This window comes from Agelaius phoeniceus, chromosome 2, assembly GCF_051311805.1.
Source record: "Agelaius phoeniceus isolate bAgePho1 chromosome 2, bAgePho1.hap1, whole genome shotgun sequence".
Classification (NCBI taxonomy): Eukaryota; Metazoa; Chordata; class Aves; order Passeriformes; family Icteridae; genus Agelaius; species Agelaius phoeniceus.
In genome coordinates, this window is record NC_135266.1 from 35,327,260 (window position 1) to 35,352,113 (window position 24,854).

At 39.0% G+C, this 24,854-nt stretch overlaps 1 protein-coding gene across 1 annotated transcript in view; it reads right to left on the bottom strand.

Annotated features, from left to right (window-relative positions):
- Window positions 1-3,722: 3,722 nt before the first annotated feature.
- Window positions 3,723-24,854, bottom strand: part of DHRSX (dehydrogenase/reductase X-linked) — a 161,968-nt gene continuing 140,836 nt past the window's right edge. The window contains exon 7 of the mRNA XM_054654665.2: window positions 3,723-4,188. Within this exon, the coding sequence (XP_054510640.2) occupies window positions 3,991-4,188 (198 nt within the window). The 3' untranslated portion in view covers window positions 3,723-3,990. The remainder of the gene's footprint in view (window positions 4,189-24,854) is intronic.

A 24,854-nucleotide genomic window follows, 5' to 3' on the forward strand; every position in this document is an offset into this window, starting at 1 on the left:
ATAAGATCCATTCATTCCTGTAAGATCTATATTTATTTGAACTATTCTTCATAACAGGAGTCATCTTTTTTGGTCCTTCTTTAGAGATTTTTTTTTTTACTTTTAAATTTATAATCCTTTTTTAAGAGAAAAAAAAAATGGTTTGACATTGTTTCACTCTGCTACCAAAGGCAGTAGGCTCAGATCACCTTCATACTTAGTGGATGCTTTTGTTTATCTCAGACTTAAACTGGACAATGGATTTTGCATGCTTTTTCATGCCAAGATAGAGGGACTTCGAGTTCTGAACTAAATATTAGCCTGGGAGGAATATTGGCAAGGAAATATCCATTGTAGAAATTGTGAGCAATGGGTCACTCTCAAACTAATCAGAATAAGTGCTGTCATTGTGGACATGAGGGAGAATCTAAGTATGGCTTCTCTGTGACTGACCTACATTTTTAGGAGCCTACCTGGCCTATTTGCCAGGTGTCCTTTCAGAGGCATCTTTTAATTATCTTCAGTTATCAGATCTACATGTTCCGATATGAAATCACTCTCAGAGAGGATCTGCTTTCATGCTGGAAGGTTAATTTGTTTACTTTCAATTTACCAATTTCTGGGGCTTGTTTAGCCTTTCTTTGCAAGGCTAAAGAGCTCTCAGGTGTTTTTCCTATATCTATGTATGTACTACTCAGCCACATATTCAGTGGTGAAATACAGCCTTGTCCAGATCTCTGGAAATCCCATGACCTTAAAATGTGAAATTAAATCAGCTCTAACCATTTATCTGTGCAAAAGTAAAATCATTGTCATCTTTTTACATGTTTCATGTATTTTTTCCCTAGATAGATATGTTAAGAACTATTTTGGACTTTTGCAGCAGTATCACGAGTGATTATTCTCATTCACACTGGGAGTACTTTTATAACAACACTGGGTTTTGCCCCAGATAAGCTCACGTGCGCTTGTGTGACATTGCAAAGCTGACACAGTTTTCTGCTTTTAGTTCCTGAGATAACAGTTTTGCAACTAGCTCAACTGTATTTTTATGAACTGCAATGCTCTAGAAATCCCTAGCCTTAGGATGCTTATTTTTCCCCTCACTCAGCCAAATCTGTGTTCTCGGTTCTCATGAACCATGTTTTCAGTGTTTAAACAGATTTCATTGCACTGAGGCAGTTAATAAATTGGTTCAGATTACACTGAAAGTATGACTCTTTACTCTTTCTGTTAATTCACTAATCCCTATGCCACTTGAAACTGGTTGGGCAAATATTGTGGAGCTTCAAGAGAGTTAAAACTGATGATAACCTCATCCCATCTAGTTTGAATAATCCTGGACATGCTGTTAGCAGCAATGATGTTCCATGGGAATGCTATGGCAACATCAAAATGTTGGCTGTCTAGCAGGCTTACTGCATCCTGTGCATGATCCATGAATAAACAGAGGAATTTAGTTCCTGGAGTGTCAGTCTGGCACATTTCACAAGCACTACATTCACTTACCAAAAAAAAGTCAGCCAGTCATACAGAGAAAGTGCTATAGTGACTGAGTGATAAATCTCCTGCTGCTAACCCTTGTATGTACCAACTCTAAGAAGCTAAAAATAGATCATCCATGGCTTAATTCAGACAGGAAATATGCTCTCCCTCAATTTGTTTATTGTTTTTGTTCCCAGATGCTCTTTGTTCATACTATTTTTCTTTTTTTCGTCAGTGCATCTTCTTCCTAGACTCTGGACAGATAAGCACGCTTACTTTCTCTTAGATGTGATCTTCCTCTGAACCAAAGGCTGCAGATAAGGTCACTTGAATGAAGTACTAAGTTTGAGCTATAAAGCCCAAAAGGGATATTAGTCCAGGGTTCAGTGCATAGTAACATGTTCCTACTGTTTTAGTCTGCTGCAAATAAGAGCACAACACTGTGTTTGCACTTGGTTTTGTCATGTACTGATCTCCAGCCCCTCAAAATGAATATAAGCTTTATGCCCACCTATTAGTCTCTTTCCTTGTGTATCCTGAAAAAAAGGAAATGGAAGGACATTTATAGGATTATGCAGCTCTTTTAGATGGCACCTAAAATCAACAAGATGGGAGTAGGGTAGACTTTACTCCATTGACAGTGAGACCTCAAGCTCCCTAGACAAAGATCCCATGCTTGGAAAGACTCACTGAAAAGACATCAAAGAATCACAGAATGGTTTGGATCAGAATGGACCTTAAAGATCATCTGTTTCCAACTCCCCTGCCATGGGCAGGACCATCTTTCACTAGACAAAGCCTCATCCAACCTGATCTTGAAAACTTCCATGGATGGGACACCCACAGTTAGTGTGGGCAACCTGTTTCAGTGCTTCAGCACCCTGACAGTAAAGTATTTCTTCCTAATGTCTAACCTAAATATTCTCTCTTTCAGTTTAGAACTGTTACCCCTCATTCTATCTCTACACTGACCAAGCCCATCCTCCCCATCTTTCCTGTATGCCCCTATAAGTACCCTAAGGCTGCTGTAAGGTCTGCCCAGACACTTCCAGATGTTTTTGTAAGACTTAAAATCTTGACTGAAACTGTCCAGGGAAGTTTCTCTGCAAATTATTCTCATGGTTTACCAAACAATTCCCATTAAAATATTTCTATCTTCCGTCTAGTTTTTTTCTTCTAGTTATTTGAGCTTGTATAAATTCAAGCTATCTTTGTACTGCCCAATGTCTGTTTAGTTTTTTACTCCATAAATGTGATCATTCTTAATGATTCTCTTTGGTAGACATAGGTGGAGTTCCCTGAACTGTGCACAACTGAAGTGTGTTCAGAATTGATAGCATCTGAACCAACTGCTATCCCACTGAGGGGGGAAACCCAAGTGTTTGCTAAAACTAGCTTCATAAAATACATCAGCTCCACACTCAGAAACAGTCAAATAAAATTTAAAATAAAACAGCTGCTAGGAAATTTCAGGAAAGACATACACAACTAAAGGGAAACTCTTGCTCCTATGAAAGCTGGATGAGTAGGCAGGGACTATTCTTAAAAATGGCAAAGACACAGTTTAGAGAGGATGCATTGTACATCTCCAGAGACAGGAAAAAGTGGGCTGGCATGAATTACTGTCTCTTTCAAACCATGAACTCTAGTTCTGAAACTAATATGAACTAGGATCAAAACCAACAAAAGGAGGTGATTCTTCATGCAACAGTACATGAGTCACTCTCCTTGTCAAAGAAAATGAATGAAACTGCAGATGCAGCATTAGAGGGGTTCAGGAGAAATGGGGACAAGTAAATCTTAGCCCACTGACAAGACAATAGGCTGGCTGCATCCTCTGCCAAAGCCAGTGTTGCCATTATGATGTTTGGTCCCTTCCTTACCTTTGTAGGAAAGATGAACTTAAACTGGAAACAAGTTAATTCAGTATCCTGTTTGAAGAAGACCTTATTTATTTACTTTTTGTCATTGTTCTGACCTTCAGTTAATACCTTTGGATAAAAGCTGACATATAAAACTGACTTTAAGGCAGAAAAAGGCAGAAACAATATCATGATCATGAATGCCAAATTTCTGCATTAGAACAAGCTGGTGAAAGTGTCTTAAAAATTAATAAAGCTTAAGGAAATGAAGCTGCAACTTTAAAAACTGATTTAAAAGAGTAACTTATATGTACAAAGGTGGTTTAAGTTCAAAAACCTCCCAGCACAGCATGCTCAAGCATTATTATGTCGAACAAAACAATGAAAACTCATCTCTGCACATGTTTAAAGATTGTATTTTAATCACGGACTGAAACAGAATGATTTACAAAACTGATGGTTAGATTTAAAACCAACCACTACACCTTTCTGTGGGAATATTCCCCCCACACCCTATCAGATTAGGGATTCAAGTGAAGAACAGAGCTGTTCACGTTTGCCTTTGGGACTGAACAGTGATTTCCAGGATGATGACTGATGCTGCGAGAATTCACCTAAGATGCTTTTCAATGCATTTCATTTACCCAGCTGAAAGTGGCTTCTTCTAAGGAAGCCTGCTGGCTTCATCAGAAATCCCAACCATCTTGCAGCTTTCTGTCCAGAGCCTTCTCTGCAGCTCCTCATCGTATGCCACGTCAGCTGATTTTGTCCTTTCCTCGTTGTAGAGGTAGCAGCCACCAGCTCCTTCCATCTCGGGTGATACTGCTGCATAGATGGTTGTAGAGGCTCCTTCCTCTGGGGTCTGCAGAAACGAAAATACCCAAATCCAAGTGAGGCAGGTACAGCAGAAGAATTATATTACCACCATAGGACCTTATCAGTGACAAACATCTTCCCTAATTTTGCTTTACACTTCTGGTCCTTATGCAAACCCGAAGCTTGTAATAATAAGAAAGTCACTTATTCAATTGGCAGAGTCCATTTCTTCAATAGAGCTATTTTAAAATAGCTTAAAGCCAGAACAGACATATTGAAAACTCCAGTCTATTTTTTCAAGAGTTAGTCAGATGGAGCATACAAAATAATTGATTTAGCTTTCACAGTTAGAGCTAATAAACCCAAAAGCAAGCACAAATATTAAAATCCTAGTTTAAGTATTCATTTTGCAAGGATGAAAGGGTCTGTGCTTTGCCTTAAGAAGATGAAGGCTATGCTGTACATGCAATATGTTCATTGTAACAACAATTGTGACATGAGCAAAGGATCATGGAAACCATGACAGCAAATTAAGATTCTGCAGTTCAGTCCAAGCAGGCAGGTAAATGAGGGAACTACATTTTAGACACAGCATAGTTATCAGAGTTCTGCTCTGTCATAAAGCAAAATGGTGAACGATCTATAATGTCTGATATACCATGAGTATTAAATGAAAATCAATAAGTGAATGGTTTAGAGTGATAACTCCTTTCATCCTGAGTATATGCAAAAATTTTACATTCTGCATTCAGAAGAATAACACAGCTACCACTGAAATTATTTCCGTGGCATTTTTATTCTAATTAAAGGAAATACTTAAAATATGACATTTGATATGCTTTTCCTTTATCAGCGATATAATTATGATCAATGCCTGCTAGATAATAATGTATCATTTTGCAATCCTTGCAGTCATTATCTGAGGCATTAACAGTACTGATGCTGCTCAGAGCTTTGTCTGCAGCACCTGACAGGATGCCTTTTCCTGAAGAACTCACTTGATGAATGAGACAGTAGTGAATAGGTTACTCATTGCCTTATAAAAACTAATATATTTAAGTAATTGGAAGCTTTTTCTTATGTTTGGTTTTTTTAAGAAAATCATTGTACTATGATATTCTGTCTAAAATCACTTAAAAATGCTCATTTACCTTGGTTTAGTACTTTTCTGCTATTTCACCCTTCTTTATCCTTATGGAAAATAGTGCTTATTCATACTCACTACATTATGTAAATAACATAAAGGGCCTGCACAATTCTTTGCTCATAGAGTGGCTAATATAATGATCAACTATGAACAGCAGTATAAAATATCTTGATATTGTAAAGTAGCAGAACAACAATGAATATGAGCATTCCTATTTTTATATAACTTTTTCTGGATGACAGAGAATAACCTAAAGGTTTTTTATGTACTCTTGTGCTCTACTTAAAAAAAGTAGTGACACAGATAAACCATTACTTCATGTGATGTTTCACCGGACTTTATGTTCTTGCATTTAACAGCTCTCCAGCACAAACAGGCATAAATGTCAGTATCATGACTCCCAAATCTTAATGACAACAGCTCAACACTAAAACGCTTTAGAAAAATTCTGTGGGTGGAATTTGTGTGATTATGTTCTTATGAGCAGGGCTCTCTACCACCTCAGAGCCTGGTCTGCATGGATACTGTTACAGCATCAAAAATACCAGGCTGCCCCTGCTGATTCAATGGTAAGGTTCTCCTGGGATATGCAGAACTTTTCAAGATTTTTACTTTTGATGATATGCCAGTAAAGTTCCCAACCAGAGGAGATCTGTACCAAGAGGGTGGTCAAACACTGGAGCTGGCTTCCTGGAGAGGTGGGTGGTGTATCCCAAGCCTGTCAGTGGCACTTGAATGGGCATTTAAACAATGCCTTTAAGAACATGCTTTATCATTTGGTCAGTCATGAACTGGTCACTGCTGTTGTAGGTCCCTTTCAACCGAAATACTCCATTCTATTCTCTTCTATTCAAAATGATATCAACTATTTTAAATAAAGGTTATGCACTGGTTGAAAGTGCTTACATGCCCACACTGTGACTTATAAGCACAGCAACAGTGACCATCCATTAAAGTCGGCTTGTGTAACTTTTCATATGATTTATTTTGCTCCTCCCATCCACCATACACAATATGCTGAATTGAAAGGTCTGTGCTAAATTCCTATTTAGCTTCTACCAGCTGATGCTAGAAGCAATTATCTAAACATACAAAGAAAAAACCCAACTACACTATATTAAGGAATTAGCCATCATTTGAAGCACTCAAGGCCAGGTAGGATGCAGCTCTGAGCAACCTGGTCTAATGGAGGACCTCTCTTCCTATGGCAGGAGGGTTGGAACTAGTTGGACTTTAAAGTGCCTTCCAACCCAGGCCATTCTATGATTCTAGGATTCTAGACATTATGGAAATATAATAAGGAAAACAAGTTTTTCAGTACAACAGAGAGTGAGATGCTGGTGTGTGACTAATGAATTGTCTTATTCTATCTTCTGAGTGCTTAATTAATGATGAAAGATTTATTTTCCCTTTCTCTATAATCTCTTCATTATTCTGGCATGTTTTCTGTTTTAGTGAAAATAAAAATGAAACCCTGCACCAGGAGTGCCCTGCATTTCCTGCTGGGAGTTTGACCTTTTTGTAAAGCACATGCTGTGATTCCTTCTCTGGATCTTGCCCATGCCTACTATGGCAGCAACTGTACATCCCCACACAGAGCTGAGTCTCTTTCTGGGAAAGTGTTGGGTCTACTACACACCCAAAAATCAACTGCAACAAAGACACACAGACACATGCAGACATCCTGTCTGTGCCCCAGTGCCTGAGGACCTCTTGGGAAGGATGAAGCTGGCAGCAGGCTGCAACCACTGGAGCAATTAATGGGTATCTGAACAAGGATCTGGATGAATTGTTCCAGCAGTGGCAGACTCACTCCTGGCTGCCAACTTACCTTTGAAGAGCTTTTCCATAGCTTTTCTTTTACCACATGATAGGCCATCAAAAGATGAGGAGAAACCACAAAGTCCTTGGAAAAGAAAATGGCCACAAACAGGAGACTACTGCCAAAGCAACACATCTGACCCACCCTTTGATGCCAGTGGCTCTCTAGGAAGGAGAGCCCAGATAAAAGATAAGATATGATGATAAAGGACCAGAGAAATCATCAGCCAATGAACAAATATCTTGACCTATAAAAACCCAGGATGTTTGTCATGATGCTCTATACAAACATACAATGAAATAAACCTAACTACACCACATTAAGGAATTAACCATCACTTGAACTGTTCAAGGCCAGGTTGGATGAAGCTCTGAGCAACCTGGTCTACTGGAAGATGTCTCTTTCCATGGCAGGGGGGTTGGAACTAGATGGAATCTTCCATGAAATATTATACCAAGAGTAGACAGGAAGTAACAGCAAGTATAATTCTAATCGCAGGGGAGAATTCTCTACACATTGCCAGTGTGAAAAAGTCTTAAAAAACAATAAAAGAATAATATTCATATTTACAGAATCAGTAACATCTTGTTCATTAATTGACTGGACTTGTCCTAAGAGAAAGGGTATGCCTATAAATTGCACAATGATTCTTCGCTCTTCAGTTGCCAACCTACTGGTGTTGATTTTTTTAAATTGGATTTTTGTTTACAAACTGTTATATTATTAGTATCCAAGAAACTGTAATTAATACCTTTGTAATATACAAGTAAAACTGATTTCTGCTTAACTTCTTCCTAATGAAATTCTGAACCTGTATTTCCCTTTGCTTGTTGTAGTATTGATCACAATTTTTACTTTCTTTTTCAATTACCTTTATGTATGTCTTCATAGCAAATAAAGGTCTGACTGAAGGTACATCTTTGCTCGTTAGATGTATAAGTTATGGAAGGAGAGAAAAGATAGCCTGCGACCAGCTTATTTAAGCAAAATGTAGCCTACATACATAAAATGACATTATTTTGGCACTATCTATTCCCAAAGAAAAAGCCTTTTTCTTTTTACAGAAGCTCTGATATTTCTTTTTTTTCTGAAATATTCATCAATTATAACTCATCGACAAAGAATAATTGTACCTCAGTATGAAATGGAATATTCTGTTCTAGGAAAAGTGGGACAAGTGCTAAGAGGGTTTGTATTTTAGTTTTGCTTTTTTAGGACTTGCTAGTTCATGCACTTTGATTAATCCAATTTTAAGGGACATGTAATTTTGTCAATACTAAGTGCTAATTCTTGCAAAATGCACTAGCTGACAACAGTCAGTTCCTACAGCCATGTCACCATGAAATGTTACATCCTTTCCATTTGTCTAAGAGAGGGAACAACAGCTTAACTCTTTAGAAATCATGTGTCTGCATCAGTTTTGAGTGATGGTTTTGTGGTGCTTTCCATGATAATCCATGGATTTGTTCACTTCCACCTTCACCTGAATTCATAGCTCAGAGTCCTGGGTAGCCAGTGTGTTATGCTCATCAGAAACCACAGAAAACTGGACAGGAAAAAGTTTACTAATCTCCTATAATTCCTCCTCTGTAATCCCTTCATTTTTCTCAGTACCACTTGCAGCAGCTACCAGCAAACAGTGACAACTGTTCTATGTGTCTTAAACACTGTGACAAATGGCTTGAATGGACAGCCTGCATATTCTTGTATTTGTTCTGGCTAACAGAGTTGGCTGTATGATTGAAAGAGCAGCAGTGATACAAGCCATGGTATCAGGGGACTTTGGGATACCTTCTCCTCATCCCACTCGATCTGAAAATTGTACTTGATTTGTATTTCATGAATTCAGGATTCTGCCATCTCAAGAGATTGTAGGAGAGAAGGTTGGGTGAAGAGGACAGAGATGCTGACAGAATTACTCACTGACATCACAACTGAGTTTTGAGAGACCTGAACAAGGGGTCAGAGAGATGCGCACACAGGACTTCCTGGTAAGCTGGAAGATCACTACATGCTGAGAAAAAAACCTGTTAAAAAACCTTTATCCCTATAATTTGTGCTGCAGAATACATCAAGTATTGATGGAATAACCCTAATCAGCAACATTAGGTAGACTGCTGTAGGAACTTTCATCAAAAGTGGGCTTATAACACTGGTCCTAGCTCATGTACCATTCATTAAATCATGCACTTTTCAGTTCATGTGAGAAATCTACTCATAAGCTGATGAGTTAAATGAGCTTGCAGATGTTTTTTGATTTGGTTTTCTTTTTGCCACAGGTGTTCATGGTGTTTGCTCTGCGGCTTCACTTTTTTAAAAGAGTGAGTTCCATCAGGCCTTTCCTGGAGTGGGTAACAAATTTCCTGGTTCCAGCTGGGAAAACTCAGAAAGCACTGAACAGGCCATCTTCTGGGCATCAGTACATGGACACTTTTGCCTGTGTTCCTTCACCTTTCTCAATGATCATTATTCTGGTATATATTTTTTAAATGATGGCATATTACTGACTTCTGTACTGAAAAATTCTGCATATGCAGAGTTTCCTTGTTTTTCTGTCTTCCTTGAGGAAAGACAATGATCATCTGTGATACCTGAGCAACACTATGCATATACACTGTAGGGATTAGCAACAACAATGAGAACATGAAATTGCTCTTACTTGGTACAGCAAAGTCTTTCATCTACTTGGTGGCAGCTAGTGGAGGGGTGACACCCAGTCACCCTCAATGCACTGCTTGACTCTCAACAACAAAGGCAAACACAAAACATGGAATAGTGTGAAAAATTTCAGAAACAGAGGAGCTGGGATTGTGTTCCCATGAATATTAAAGCAAACAAGCTTGTGGGAAGCAAATTACCTGTGTTCTAGGGTTCACTGACTACTATGGTCTGTGAATCACTGAATCATTTCAAAGCCAGGTGTCTTGGGAAGACACCAGGTTACTTTCTGGTGCAAGAGTCCAAGGTGAAATAACAACAGCTGCTGTAGAGCCACAGCCTCCAGGTGAACACAGGGGCTGTGTGCGTTCAGTGAATTTTCAGTGCATTGTGTAACTTGCACTGTCTAGGCCTCCTAATGTGATTGTTGCTTTGAAAATTCCAGACAAAAAGTAATCCACTGAAATCCTGAGTATGAAAACAAAGGCTAGAAAGGAAACCATGACGCAGGTGTATGGACGTGTTCAGCCACCTTTGATCAATCAGGCTGCAGCAGCTGGCTTTATGTCCTGGTGGCACCAGTGGCCAGGACCAACTGTCAGGTCCCTAGGAAGCCAAAGCTGCCAGACAAGTGTGGCAGCACAGCTCTTCTGCAATCTCTGCCTTCACTCAAAAGCCCTGGTTTCCATCTGCGTTCTCTCTTTCCTTCCATTCTTTATATGTAGCTTGCTATTATGCTATTTCTATCCAATTTCTGCCTTGATAATAGACTAGAAAGAGATATTTTATTGAATATAGTTCTCCCTAGATACCCAGTCAGCACAACCAAATTAATTTCTCTTCAATCCCCAACTTGTGACAATGAGAATTCTTTAACAAATTCACTCCATAATAAAATTCTTCAGATTTTGTCTTTGAAAGAAATAGCAGAAATGGTTCAGTTAAAGTGTGAAGCCTTTTTCCTGAAAATGTTGTGGCCACAGAGAAATAATTTCTCAATCAAGTTATAAATATATAATAAAAGATGAAACTCTGATGAATTAGGAACACAAAGCAATTTTCACACTAAAAATTGAATCAAAATTTGGAAGGAAAGGAGCTTTTATAATCTGAATAATTCATGACAATTTGGGGAAAAAGAGAAGTTTTCCCTGAGCACAAACATACTGAAAGAACAGAAGCAGAGGCAGCTGGCAAACAGACACAGAGAATATCAAATCCTAAATCTCCTTTTCTCTTGAAAGCAAATTCTCTGGAAAGATCTTAAAAAAATTCAGGTACATGGAGAGACTGGGAAGCCCCATCTTATCTTCAGATCAGCCCGTGCATGGGTGGCTGGGATGCATGTAGATAAGGCAAGCTATGGAAGAAAGGAACTGTCCTGAAAAGCCTGTCAGGGTCAGCCTGTTGCTCAGGGAACCCAAGGAGCAGGCATGTGCCCAGATCCAAATGCCTCATTTCCCATGAATCTTTTGATGGAGTTGGCAGTGGAAGGTTTTAATTGGTTTTGTGTCAGAGATATGCCTTCTGAGAAATCTGTTTTGTTGAAAAATGGCCAAATAGCTCTACTCTGAAGCCAGGGGATGAGCCTTGTTGCAGATTCAGAACATGAGCAAAGTTTCACTGCCATGACTCTGAGCCCTCTTCTTCTACAGCAGCTACTTCAGGCTAAGCAGGTGTGCTGCTTTGGGCTGGGAGAGAGTTAATGTTCTTCACAATGGCTGGTATAGGACTGTGCTTTGGATTTGTGCTGATCAGAGAGTTGATAATACAGAGATATTTCTGTTATTGCTGAGCAGGGCTCACAAAGAGCCAAGGCCTTTTATGCTTTTTATTGCCATGCTGGCAAGGAACTTGGGGGTGTGTGGCTGGGAGGAGTCACAGGTGGGACAGGTGATCCCAAGTGACCATAGAGGTATTCCAAACAATATGACATCATGTTCAGGATAAAAAGGGGGGGGAAATGATGGGGGGATAGTTGGAGTGATAGCGTTTATCTTCCCAAGTCACCATGACATGTGATGGGGCTCTGCTTTCCTGGAGATGGCCATGGGAAACAGAATCAATTCCTTGTTTTCCTTTGCCTATGTGCACAGTTTTTGTTTTCCCTTTTAAATTGTCTTTATCTCAACCCACAAGTTATTAAGGGGTCTCTTACCCCTTCTATTCTCTCCTCAATCCCACTGGTTAGGATGAGTGAGCTGCTGGATGGGGCTTGGTTGCTGGCTGGTGTTAAATCTCAACAACAGGGCATCATGGGTCATGTCAAATAGCATGAGATACTTGTGTTCTCAGGCAGCTGAGTGAAGATCCTCTTGGCTGGCCAGCTACACTGAAGAATTCTCCATCAATTTCAAGGGGCAGCTCCAACAGTGAACTCACTTGTAGGTATTATAAATAATAATAAATATTATAAATAAAATATATATAAAAATAATAAAACTATATTTGTATCTTAATTTCAAACTGAATGTCTCTCAGGTTAGAAATGCAATATAATGTTGGTTATGTGAGCAGGATTGTTTGTGGATTCATACTTTGCATTTTCTAAGATATTGAATAGAGCACTAAAAGAACAATGTTCACTTTTAAGCAATTTTGAATAGAAACAAGAAGCCAACTTTACATGACTGAATTTGAGCAGGGACTTGAAACTTTGGGTCAAAGTCATTAATCATGACTGAGTCCTTTATTCATTTTGTCAAGTGCATTGAGGAATATTACTTGCCTGCAGGCTGATCCCTAAGCTTGCTCTGCAGCAGACAGCAATGTCTTCAAAGTCAGACCTGAGATATCACTGCAGCCACTGAAATCACTTCACACTTGTTACCTCAGCTCAGTAGCAGTATGCAAAATTTGACAGATAGGAGCCTGCTGCCCCAGACATTGCATAAACATCCAACCAGAGACATTCACTTGCTGGAACATCCAGTCTCTAGGAAATAAGGCAGGCAATAACAGGTAGAGAGAGATAAAAAAAGTACATGTACTTCACAAAATACTGAAGCCTCTTCTGTGAGAGTAACACTCTGCCTGGTTAATGAGCTCTCTGGAAAACAGGTGATGTCCTGCAGCTACCTACTGCTGAGGATGCCTGAGTTAAATCACTGAGAGTTGTCCTGGATCCTCACATAATCTGGAATTTTCTGCAGCACTTCCATTCAGAGACCCACAAGGTATTTATTGAAGCAAATGTGCAGGTTAGAAGAGATGAGGAAAGAATGAGTCTCTGAAATCCTAATCCTGATGCCTTGTGCACTAGGCTGTAACTCCTGTCTTTGTACAGGAAAATAAATCATTTATTTGTTTACTTCCAGCTTAAATTTTCAATGCCTTATCTTACACAAGTACATAGGCCAGCCTTAGATTCTTGAATTCTTTTAAAGGAGATAGATCTTGGCAAACAAAACAACACAGCAAAGCACACAAAGAAATATTTGTGTCTGAAGTGGTAGCTACCTTTTTAGCAGCCCCAGAGAATAGGAGACACAACAAGGCTCAAGGTGCTGAAGATGATGCTCCTGAGTGCATTTACCTCTGAACAATTTATCACTGTCTGCTCATGCAAAGTAAAATATCTTTGCTGGCTTTTGGTGAAAACATAAGACTTCAGGAATAATATATATGGTAACTTCTGACTTGTAGCCCCCTACCATCACCTCTGCTTGTTTACTTACTGTTTAATATTTGACAAGTCACATATCTTTTTTTCCCTTGTTAGGAAATGGAAACTGAAACATCTCCCACTTCACAACTTTCTCATAATGACTGTTATTTATTTTTAAATTATTATAAAAACTCAGGATGGGCATGGAACTCCTAAATATTTAAAAGAAAACCACAATATAGAAAGCCTTGAAGAACTATGATGAGATCAAAAAGCAAAAGACTGTACAGAACACAGACAAAATGAAATAACCCAAAATTACATAAGCCAGCAGCTATTTCACAGCCTCTTCTGTTTTAAATTGCTCCAACCCCCATTTTGCACCCCAAACAGCAGCAGGACTATATTTCCAGCTGTGGTCTCAGCCAGGTGGAGGAGGGCTGGGAGAGGGTGCCTGCCAGCCTCAGTTTTCTACCTTTCCCACTGGAAGCAGCTCCTGAAAGCAGACAGTGGAGATGTGAAAGTGCAAATCCTTTCCTGGATCACCAGGTAAGCTCAGCAGAGAACACTCCTTCCCTGGGACCCAGGCAGGCCATATGCCTGCACTGCCAAAGATGAGGACCAGAACTAGTGAGGTGCACAAACTAACTCAAAATGACTACAGGGTGCTACATCTATGCATTAATAGCAAGCAAGATGAAAATGTGTCTGGGAGGATGGGAGAGATGAAAGCAAAAGTACACTTTCCTCCAAATGTATTAGCTGTACATTGCAGTGGCATGCTAGCTGGGCTGTAATGTGTCCTGCTGATGGCTTTGCTCCACACAAAGCTCCTGCATGGAAAAAGACCTTCACCTTGTAGTGCTTATCCTCACCTTGGGTCTCAGCCTTTGTCTCCTTGTCCCTGAGCTGCCGGGGAAAAAAGGAGTTTAAAGCAGGTGCCCAAATACCATTGTTGCAGTTCAATCCCAGCTGGCAATTAAATCACTAACTCCCCTCCCATCCCCCAGTGGGGTGGGGAAGAGAGTCAGGAAAAGAATAAATCTATGATTGCTCACTACAAACTGACTGAAGCCCCCTGAGCAGCAATCCATGGCTCCTGGCCAACTCTCCTCAATTTAAACACCGAGCCTGATGCTCTCTGCTATGGAATATCTCTTAGGCCAGGCTGGGTCAGCTGTCCTGGCCATGCTTCCTCACTGCTTCTTGTGCATCTTCTCACTGGCAGAGCACAGCAAACTGAGAAGGCCTTGGCTTAGGGTAAGCACCACTTAGGGACAGCTACAACATCAGTGTGTTATGAACCTTATTCTCATACTGAATCCAAAACTGTACCAGCTGCTAAGAAGAAAATTAATTCTATCTCAACCCAAACCAGAACAACCATTTAGCAATGTCCATGTCCCAGCTGGTCTGAGTTTCTGGTTTTTGTAGAGTTATTGTGCTTAAATTATAGTTTCACAGTATTCCCCAGACTGAGAAGAGAAAGTCCAAACTGGAAGACAGATAAAAGTGGTGGTGAGGGAAGGAATCTTATTCTGGAAATTTGTTTCACATAATTCCAGTTGCTGGCAATTTCATCCTTTAATCTTGAATGATAAACCAAAAATATATAAACAAGAGGGTTAATTTATATTTGTCCCGAGTAATATAGCAAAAGATGGAAAACAAGAAGACCAGACTTATTTTCTATAGTTATTTTAGTGGAAGACTAGAATTAGGTGGAACTCCTAGAGTGGCTCAGATTTTCTAAACATACATTTTTAAAAGATAGTTCAAATAAGTAATTTCAGATTTTACATCTTCAATTTTGCCCAATAAGCTCAGGGCTTTTCTATTTAAGAAATAAAACCCTTGAAAAATTACAGTTCTCTTCATTATAATTAAACTCTCTTTTATCAGGAAGCCGTTTGTAAAAATAAATAATTTAAACCAAAATGTAATCTTATAACCAGAACTACCACTTCCCATTTTTCATCACAATGTTATCAGATTGCTAAAGTCGTGAAATGATGGATAGATTCAGAAACCATACCATTATGGAGCTGTCTATATAGCTTATCCTTTGTTACCCAAGAGAAGTTCTAAGTTTAGAAGCAAAGGCAACATTCAGTTGTAAATTGACATATCTGAATGCTTATTAACCCAACAGAATCAACTTGTTTTTAACAAAACAACTAAAAATGCAAATGTAAAGGATGACTGAATCTGATTATTCAAATCAAGTTTTTGTTGTGTAGACTGAAAGTGAATTTAAGCTCTGTAACTTAAATCCTTTTGTTTAAGTCAATCAACCCCAGGGCTCTTCACTATCTGCAAAGGAATCTATTGATAGCTTAAATTCAGAAGAGACCCAAAGAACATGTATAATTTTAGACAGGCAAAGAGTGCCATTGATTTCAATGAGATTAGTCTCTAAAACTATGTCAGACAAGATTTGAGGCATCATATCTTTAACTGTAGAGCTCATTAGACAGAGAGAAAACATGCAGACCCTCAGCCACACAAATGATTCCCAAGGTTTGGAATGGAAGCAAAAAACTTTCATCTTGAAAACAATTACTCAAGAGTTTAAGCTCATCACCTTTAATGAGCTAAATGGTCTGAAAGAAGGGCAGGCTGGTACTCATAATGCAGAGGGGACTATAAGTCTATGGAGAGGTGGTACAGCTATTCATTTGTAGAGGCTCTGAAGGAAAAAAATAGTGTCAGTTCTTGCCAGTGGAACAGATAAAGGAAAGCATGAAATGGCATGTACTTGTTACATGTAATTGTTAACTACTGGTAAGTAGGAAAACCCAGATCTACTATACACTGAAGCTGTCAAGTTTAATTCCTAGGCTTATTTCTAAAGGTTTTTTGTAAATCTTCATTAAGGTAGCAGATGGAGTAAAAAAAAAATTGTGTCTCCATTGCAAAAGTCAGGATTAAATTTGGTGACAGATGTAGTCATTGCCATGTTCTTGTTTCCTTTTCCAGATGACAGAAGTCACAGCAAAGGTGTCATATGGCTGCGCAGGTGAGGTGGCATGCCCCATTCCTGTGTGAATGACTACACTGATTGTCCCAGCTTTTGTTGGAGGAAGAATTGGTTCAAATTCCAAAAATTAGATCCGTAATGAATGATCAAATCTTGTTAACTGAAACAGAACAATGAAGAACTGGAAAGGAGAAAACCATTTAATCCCTTTCACACCAAACATATTTCCGCAATAAGCTATTAAAAAAAGAAGAAGAAAAAACCCTAACAAAAAAGGGGTTGTGAGGCATGAATGTTAAAAATCCCAACAATATTTCTGAAAGTTTTCTTATTCCTTTTATTTCCTCTTCAGGTAGGTCCTGAAGACGAATTTCTGAGAGTTTCTGACTGGGGTTTTGATACTGGAGTAATTCAGGGCTTACATAGCCATGGGCCAGAGGCTTGCTCTTGCAGAACTGTTGATATACAAAATAGCAAGAATTAACCTTTTCATTAAGCTCCCCAGGAGAGCTCCTGTTGCACTGGAATTCATAGGGCTTTTTGACATAAAGTTTAGAGAAGTTGTTTAGAATGGGAAACAAATACTGTGAGGTTTTGTGGCTTGATGAATACATTTTACTGATTCATCTGGTGCTGAAATAATTCACTTTATTTAGGAAGCTCAGTATTGAACTGTGCTCTTTGGTAGTGTCACTTTGCTACACACATCCTTTGGCCCTGATAGTTCAATCAATGAGCCCCCCTACCCCTGCTCAGTCTCTCACTTGAGGTGATACTCTGCAAGCAGCAAAGCTCCCAATGAATAAACTTCTGCTTCCCAGGAAAAATTCCAGCTGAATTAATGCAGAACTGTGCTAAGGTTTAAGCAACTGCTTTTAACTCATAAAAGCACAGGCTGAGGTCTGAGCAGAGCTCAAGCACCAGTGCTGGGTGCTATCCCAGCCCTCCCCTCTGCCTCTCCTGCCTGCACAGCCGCTTGTTTAAAATTCTGCTCTTCACCTGCAAGTCTGCACAGCTCTGCAGCCTCCTATTGTTATTTAACATGTACTTCACAGTGGAATTGAATTGTTCCAATCAAGATTAGGTTCTGTTTCTCTATGTGGTATGCAAAGCATGTCTGCAGACAAAACTTTTATCCATTTCTCCACCTGCCTTTTCATTGTGCCCCACAACAATCACACTGACAGTCCCCGTGCTTTTTCATTCTCCTTTCTTCATGAATTCCTAAATGCCTCTTGCCAGGCCCTCACTCCAAGCTCACTAACTGTGGCTGCTACATCAGGGTGCCCCACTTGCTCAGATCCCTTCCTGCAGCTCATATGCTGTGTGGAGGAGGAAGGGGCACAAGGTAGGAGGGTTTCCTGGTGCAGCACCAACATTTGCCATCCTCACATCACCCATCCATGTCACTGAGCCCCTTCAGAAACCAAAAAGGGGTAAAAAGCAGACTTCAAAGCATGAGGTCCTGGGGTAGATGGTATTTACAATCTGTGGTGCAAACAAAGGAGCAAGCCCAAGCCTTACTGCACTAGAAAAAGGAGAGGAAAATAGTAGGTGAAACCTTGTCAATACATTGACTCAGCCAAATCTGACAGTTCAGGAGAAATGGGTGGGTCCACAAGCAGGACCAAAGCCCTAGAGCAGATCAGACAACAAGGCTCCTCTCTGAAGCAAAAGAGTGGTGTGACAGGATGTTACCCTGCTGGACGTGTGTGGCTGCAGTAAAGGATCACGAGTGAGGCCACTGCCTGGCCACCAGCATCAGCCACAGTCCCTTCTGCTGCTTGGCCCTTGCCAGGGCATGGGACACTGCTGCAGCTGGGGGAAAAGCTGCAAAGCTCTCTTTCACTCTGCAAATCTGCTGAGCTGATGTGGCTATAAGGGTGCCACAGACAAAAAGCAAGGATTTCCAAGCAGAGAAATTTTTATATAAAAATAATCTAAATGGCTGGGTTTTATCAATTGCATCAACTCCTTAGTGTCCAAAACGTAACTGACCTTTGCTTTTAAATCTGTGTTCAATAAAAGATTGATTGATTGTGAACTGATTGTGAACTTTGCAAAGTCTGTAACATGGTTCAGGGAAAAATACGTTTAATTTCCCTAATAGCTGCTGACAGTCTGTGAAACAAATAGTTTTAATTATTTTCTCCTTGGTGAATTTCAGCTCTCATCATTTAATCAAAAAGTAGCACATTACCAACAATTGAGATTAAATGGAAAGACATACAGTAGGGAAAATAGGAAATTACATTAGCACTAACCAGTGGCAAATATGTCCTTCTTATTGCACTCTTGTCCTGATACAGCAGAACATTTGCAATGCCCTGATAAAAAAAACCCTTAAAAACCGGAATCAGCCCTTTAGACTTTTCCCATTTATCCTGAGACTTAGGACTACTGAAAAACCTGATGTGGTCTCTACAATAAGAAAAAATATATATTTTAAAGACTCATTTCACTTGTTGATGAACAATGTACAGATCTTACACATTGGTGTAAAGTAAATGTTACTCATTTTTTTACTGGCACCACTGATGCATGAAAATAACTACAGAGCTAATCAATAGGTAATGACTGTATTTCACAAGTAATGCTCTGTTCAGAGGAAAAAAATTACTGCAATTCACAAACAATTATTGACACCATGAAGCACATGAATCAATGCCCACTAGAGATCTGCACGTTATTTAAAATTTCTTCAGCAATATTTGTCTTTGTTCCTTAGTCCCAGTGTAATTTTTCCTGCCTGTTATACTGTGAATATATTAAAGGTTAGTGTGAATATATTGATGACAACTAGAATAAAATGTAAAAGCTAGACTCCTGATGGATAAATCCAACTATTAGCAGTGGTGTGACTGTTACCAGAGCACTGTAGCCATGGGATTCCATGCACAGCTCTTTCTTGCAGAAGACATTTTTTGTCACAGAATGATCAAGACCTCAACTCTTAAAGGTCCAGTATAACTCTCCTGGAATTCAATCTTTTTTAAGTCGTCCCTGTTGCTTTTTCTCCCTGCAATGGTTTACTGCTGAGGGCAAGTGGAAGGACATGAGGTGGCCAGAGCTGGAGATAATGTATCTCAGGCTTATTGAAGTGTCCCAAGGAGAAGATTTATCACAGGAAACCAATGAATTCCTATTGGCCTAATTCTCTATTATAGCCATTTGCCTTGTTTTTATTGTTATCTCTGTGTAGAGCAAGGGAAAATCACGAAACAGTCCAAAGTACAAATCTGAAGTCTCATTTGTTAGCACAGGGGAGAGAACAACACATCTGTTCTTCCCTTGCATAAATATCTGAGATGTACAGGGCAGTGAAGAAGATGATTACCACTGGCTTTCACATTTTTCTTTTTGATTCACATGTGGCTTGAGACATGGCTGGTTTACAGCCTGATATGATACATCTTTACTTGAGGTTTTACCTGCAAATGAATTCTGCTTAGCCCAGAACAAACATCTGGTCCTTGCTTAGGAAATGAATTGAAACAGCATCATGCCTGCCATCAGAGCAGCTACTCAAACATCTGACAACAGTTACCAGCAGCACCTGATAGGAGGGACAGATTTTCAAAAGAACAAATGCCCAGCTGTGACTAGAAGCATATCTGGGTGTTTGCTACAGTTCTGCATAAGAAAACAGCAATCATTTTTAATTACTAACATAATAAAAGGAGGAAAAGCACTTTGGCTCTTGAAAAATCAGGGAGATTCCTCTCCTAGTCTAAATTAATATTAAGAAGAATTTACAAATATTTTCAGATGACCACAGCAGAAAAAAAGCACTCAAAACAAACAGACATAACCAAAAAGAGAAATCCAGAGAAAATAGTGCTAAGTACACATCTTTACATAACATATTTCTCTAAGGGAAAATAGATTCCTGAGCCAAGTTTGTTCTTTAACTCCTTCTCTGAAAATATAAACTCATTTCCAAAGAGCTCAACCAGGGTATTTTTTTCCTTTTATTTAAGCAAGTATGAGAAATCATAAAATAAGATTGAAAATTGTCTCAGCATATACCTCATTTGCAAGTAGTAGACAGCTGCTCAATCTCGTAAAGCTTACTTTTGTGTTGAAAAAGAAATAAAATCTAGACAGTACTGGGGTTGGAGCTAACTGCTGCTACATTCAATAAGTGCAAATATAACTATATCAAAACTAGAAACGATGAAGTAGGCTCAATGAAATGGAGATGAGAGCATAGCCCAGAATATATTCACATAATTTAAAAATAAACATTAAAAATGTATTTATGGGGCGATGAGCAGGAAAGGAGCTGCTCTTCCAAAGCTCTGAGCATACAGCCCTGCTGGCTCCTGGTTTTCCAGTTTAATTTAGAGAAAAGGTTACAATCATCGATCTCACTCCACGAGTTGTCAGAAGAGCCAGCCCCACGTATTTCATCATTAAGAAGCCCCACTGAAGAGGTGTTTTAAGCATTTGCAATGGAGGCTAACTGAGCACTTCCCAGCTGCTCTGTAGCTCTGCCCTTTATTCTAATCCAAAAGTATATTAACTGGAGGACAATTGCAGATGTTCTCATCCATAACCTACAATGACAATAACAAACAGCAGATCTTCCAGTCTCCCAAAATATTCAGCACTTTGCATTTTGTTAGAGTTATTACCTATCGTCCCTAAAAATTCTTGGATACAGCAGATAAGTAAGGTTAAGAGTGAAGAATACTATTGAAAACTACTTAGTAATATCTGTTTAACTTGTAAACCTACAGTGGGTTACATTTTTGGTTAGTATATGATTAAAAAGGAAATTACATTTTATTAACATAATTTTGTATATTAAAAAGTACTATACTTGAAAGTAAGTAATATTTTAATATGAAAATTATCTAATCTCCACAAATTTAAACAAAGAGACTCCAAAACATGAGAGGTACTCAGTCTCCTGAACTTTAGGTACATCTATTTTTCTGTGATAAAGGCACTAAGAAACTGTATTAATACTTGCAAAATTCAGTTAATAAATACCTACTGCCATCCAAAGTTTTACAGAAATACTAGCTGATAGTGAAAACACTTAATAACATGAAATAAAATTATATGCGTTTGCTTAACAAAAATACCTTCCACCTACCACACATAAAAATAAAGAATTTTTTATTCAAGAAAGATACTTACATAAAGAAATGCCTGGTAGTACAAATGACCCAGGAATGTGGTGTTTACCACAGAAACTATGGAGTCCCTAATAATTCCTTGAAGTGGAAAAACCACATGCATCTCAGTGACATGATTCATTGACAGATATTTCCATCATAAATATAACAGAAACCCTCCAGGCCGCTGACAGCAATGAAAGGTGAATGAGAGATTACTGAAATACAGCTAAATTGCAGGTATCTTGAGACCTATGTTTCAGTTCACCACACCATTTCTTTCTTGACAGTTCAAATTTTCTGGATAATCCAAAGGATTTATTTTGAAATCTAGACAGTCATTTATATCAGGGGGCAAACTTTTACTCAGTCTTTTGGAGCACTGACACATTTTAGCTCTCACAACAGATCCATGACCAGTAGTCTGCAGCAAGTCTATTGCTCTGATTTGAAAGACCCACTCAAGAAAGATCAAGCACTCAGTTCTGACCTCCCTATAGTATCACATCATGGTTTAAATTAAAAGGGACACAAAATCAGAAAACAAATTTTGAAAAAGGATTTTTTTTTTTTTATTTTTTAAAACATGTAGTTTGGCTATGTCAGTTATCTCTACAGCTCCATTTGCAATTTATCTTGGCTACTTTATTTTTTTAAGAGCAGGCACAGATATTTTGACCAGGACAATCAAAGATCTCATTTTCACTGAAGGCTCTTCAGGCTGATCCATAGCTGTCATCTTCCCTTTTTCTTCTCTAACCAAAAGCAAGGACTAGACTGTTGGACAGTTCAACACAGCTCATGAGCAAACTGGAAGAACTACTGCCAAGAAAGGCAAGGGTGGAGGTGAGTGCAAGAAATGGCACATATTCACCAAAGGTTTTCCTAAAGACGAATTTGCTAGGTACTCAATAAGTTCAAAACCAAAATGGACATTTCTTGGAAAATCTTCACTTTTATACTCTTATACTGGATTCATTTTTTCTTCTCAGCACGGGAGCAAACCAGGTAAAACTTGGGGCAAAAAAACCCCAGGATTCTAAATACAAAAAGGATTCAGAAGCAACAATCCAGCTTGGGACATCTCTGATCTAATTTTGCAGATAGCCTAACAGCTGATCTTCTTCTCCAAAACCTATTTATACTCCATCATAAAAACAACACTCTTCTTATAGTTGCCACACTGTGGAAGCCATTCCCAGAGTATCATTCCAAAGATCAGAAACAAGTTTCTTCTTTTTCCTTATTTCTTTCTCAGTTTCTCAAAGTAAATACATATCCAGTCACTTCACTTTCACTCATTCTTGTTTTGAGTAAATTTATTCCCTAGAAGCACTCTTACTCCTGTTTGATTAGAGACTATTACTAGATATCATGATGTAAATTGACAATACAAAGAAGGAAAAAAAAATTTCCAAGAGTTTCAACAGAGTCAAACCAAAACCAGCTCACCAAAGGTGTGTTGTCTTTATGGTAAGAGTGACAGCCCTGGTGCCAACCTTGAGCAGGATGGTACCTGCTCACATCTATAAAACCTAATGACTGCAAATTCTTTCTTTCCAACCAGGAGAGCGTGTGACAGATTGTACATTAAGTGTACAAGAGCTGCTTCTGAGCACTGGAGGTACTTTATAATTCCCTTGGCTCCTCTGCATTAACCACTGTGTAGTGACCTGGAGATGACAAATCCAGGTAACTGAGTACAAACACATTTCATATTTTATCACTTTTTCAAAAAGCTGGAAATAATGACACCAGCAATCTGCCTTTAACCTAGAACTATAACAAATGGGTCAAAGCTCTCATGGGAGAAGTTGTACAGCCAAGATATTAGGTTTTAGATATATTTTGCAGTGAAAATAGTGCTTGAGGCTTTCCTTACAATAGGGAGAAAAAACCCCACTATAATGAAAACTGAGAATTAAGTGTATATAAAATAATATCAACGGGGTAATTAAAAAAAACAAAAACAAAAAACAATTGCAAAATGCCCTGCTTCTTTTCTTTCAGATCTTCTTGAATGGATTTCAAGCAACATCAGCTGAACATAGTAATATAAACATTTGAAGTACTTACTACCTCTGGAGATTTGCAGGCCCTCTAAAGAGATTAGGGTTCAGTGTATCTGTGCCAGCCTTAATCCACTTCTTGAGATAACAGGCATATAAAATAGGACACATGTGCCACAAATCTAAACCAGGCAAGAAAAATAAAAGGCCAGCCCCAGATCAAGGAGAACCTCTAAGGAGCAGGATCAGACATGTCTTACATGCTTTACAAAAGAACAGTGCTCCACACAGAGGATATGAAATCAAATCAGATAATCCTTGGCAGAAGAATATGCAGTAAGATTCAGACTTGGATGCTTTTGTGTTCAGATCTTATTTACTTCTTTAGCAGGTTCTGATCAGCTACACTTGTATAAAGCCACTGATGATGCGCCACAAACTTCATGGTGATGGATGTCATCATTTCATGCGCAAAGGAAAATGGAGACCTAAGCTCTTGTTACTGGTTGTGATGCTTGAGAGGTGTGATAACTGAACTCCTCTCTGAAAAAACTACCAGGCTACATTCACAGCTTGGGCAGTCATAAAAATAGCCTTTGTAACTGGACAACATACAGCCCTGACAGAAAAAAACAAGTCTACTGCTCCACAGTGTCCTTCCTACATAATTTTTAGAATCAAAAAATAGTTTGGGTTGGAAGGGATCTTAAAGATCACCTACTTCCAACACAACTTCCATGGGCCAGGACACCTTCCACTATTCCAAGCTGCTCTGAGCACCATTCAGCCTAGCCTTGAACACTTCCAGGAATGGGGCATCCACAGCCTCTCTGGGCAACCTGTTCCAGCACATCACCACCCTCACAGCAAAAAATTTTTTCCAAACATCTGATCTAAATGTACTCTTTCAGCTTGAAGCCATTTCCCCTTGTCCTGTCACTATATGTCCATGTAGACAAAAAAGATCTCTGTCTGTCTTTCTTGTAAGCTCACCTCTGATACTGGAACGCCAGAGTTAGGTCACCACAAAGATTTTTTTTTCCAGGCTGAGCTATCCTAATTGTCTTTGCCTTTCCTTGTTGGAGACATGCTCTATCCATTTAATCTTCCTGGTGTCCTTCCTCTGAACTTGCTCCAACAGCTCAATGCACTTCCTGTGCTGGGGAGCCCAGAGCTGGATGCAGCATTCCAGGTGGGAGGAACCCAAATATACTCACAGTCTGTATAAGCTTATTTTCAACACTCTGAGCTTCAAAAACAACAAGACAGCTTTTCTCTGTCTACATTTTTAATCATCTTAGGATAGTATATGACAAGTTACAGACTGTAGAAGACTGAATTTTGCATCTTAAGCTTGGCAGGC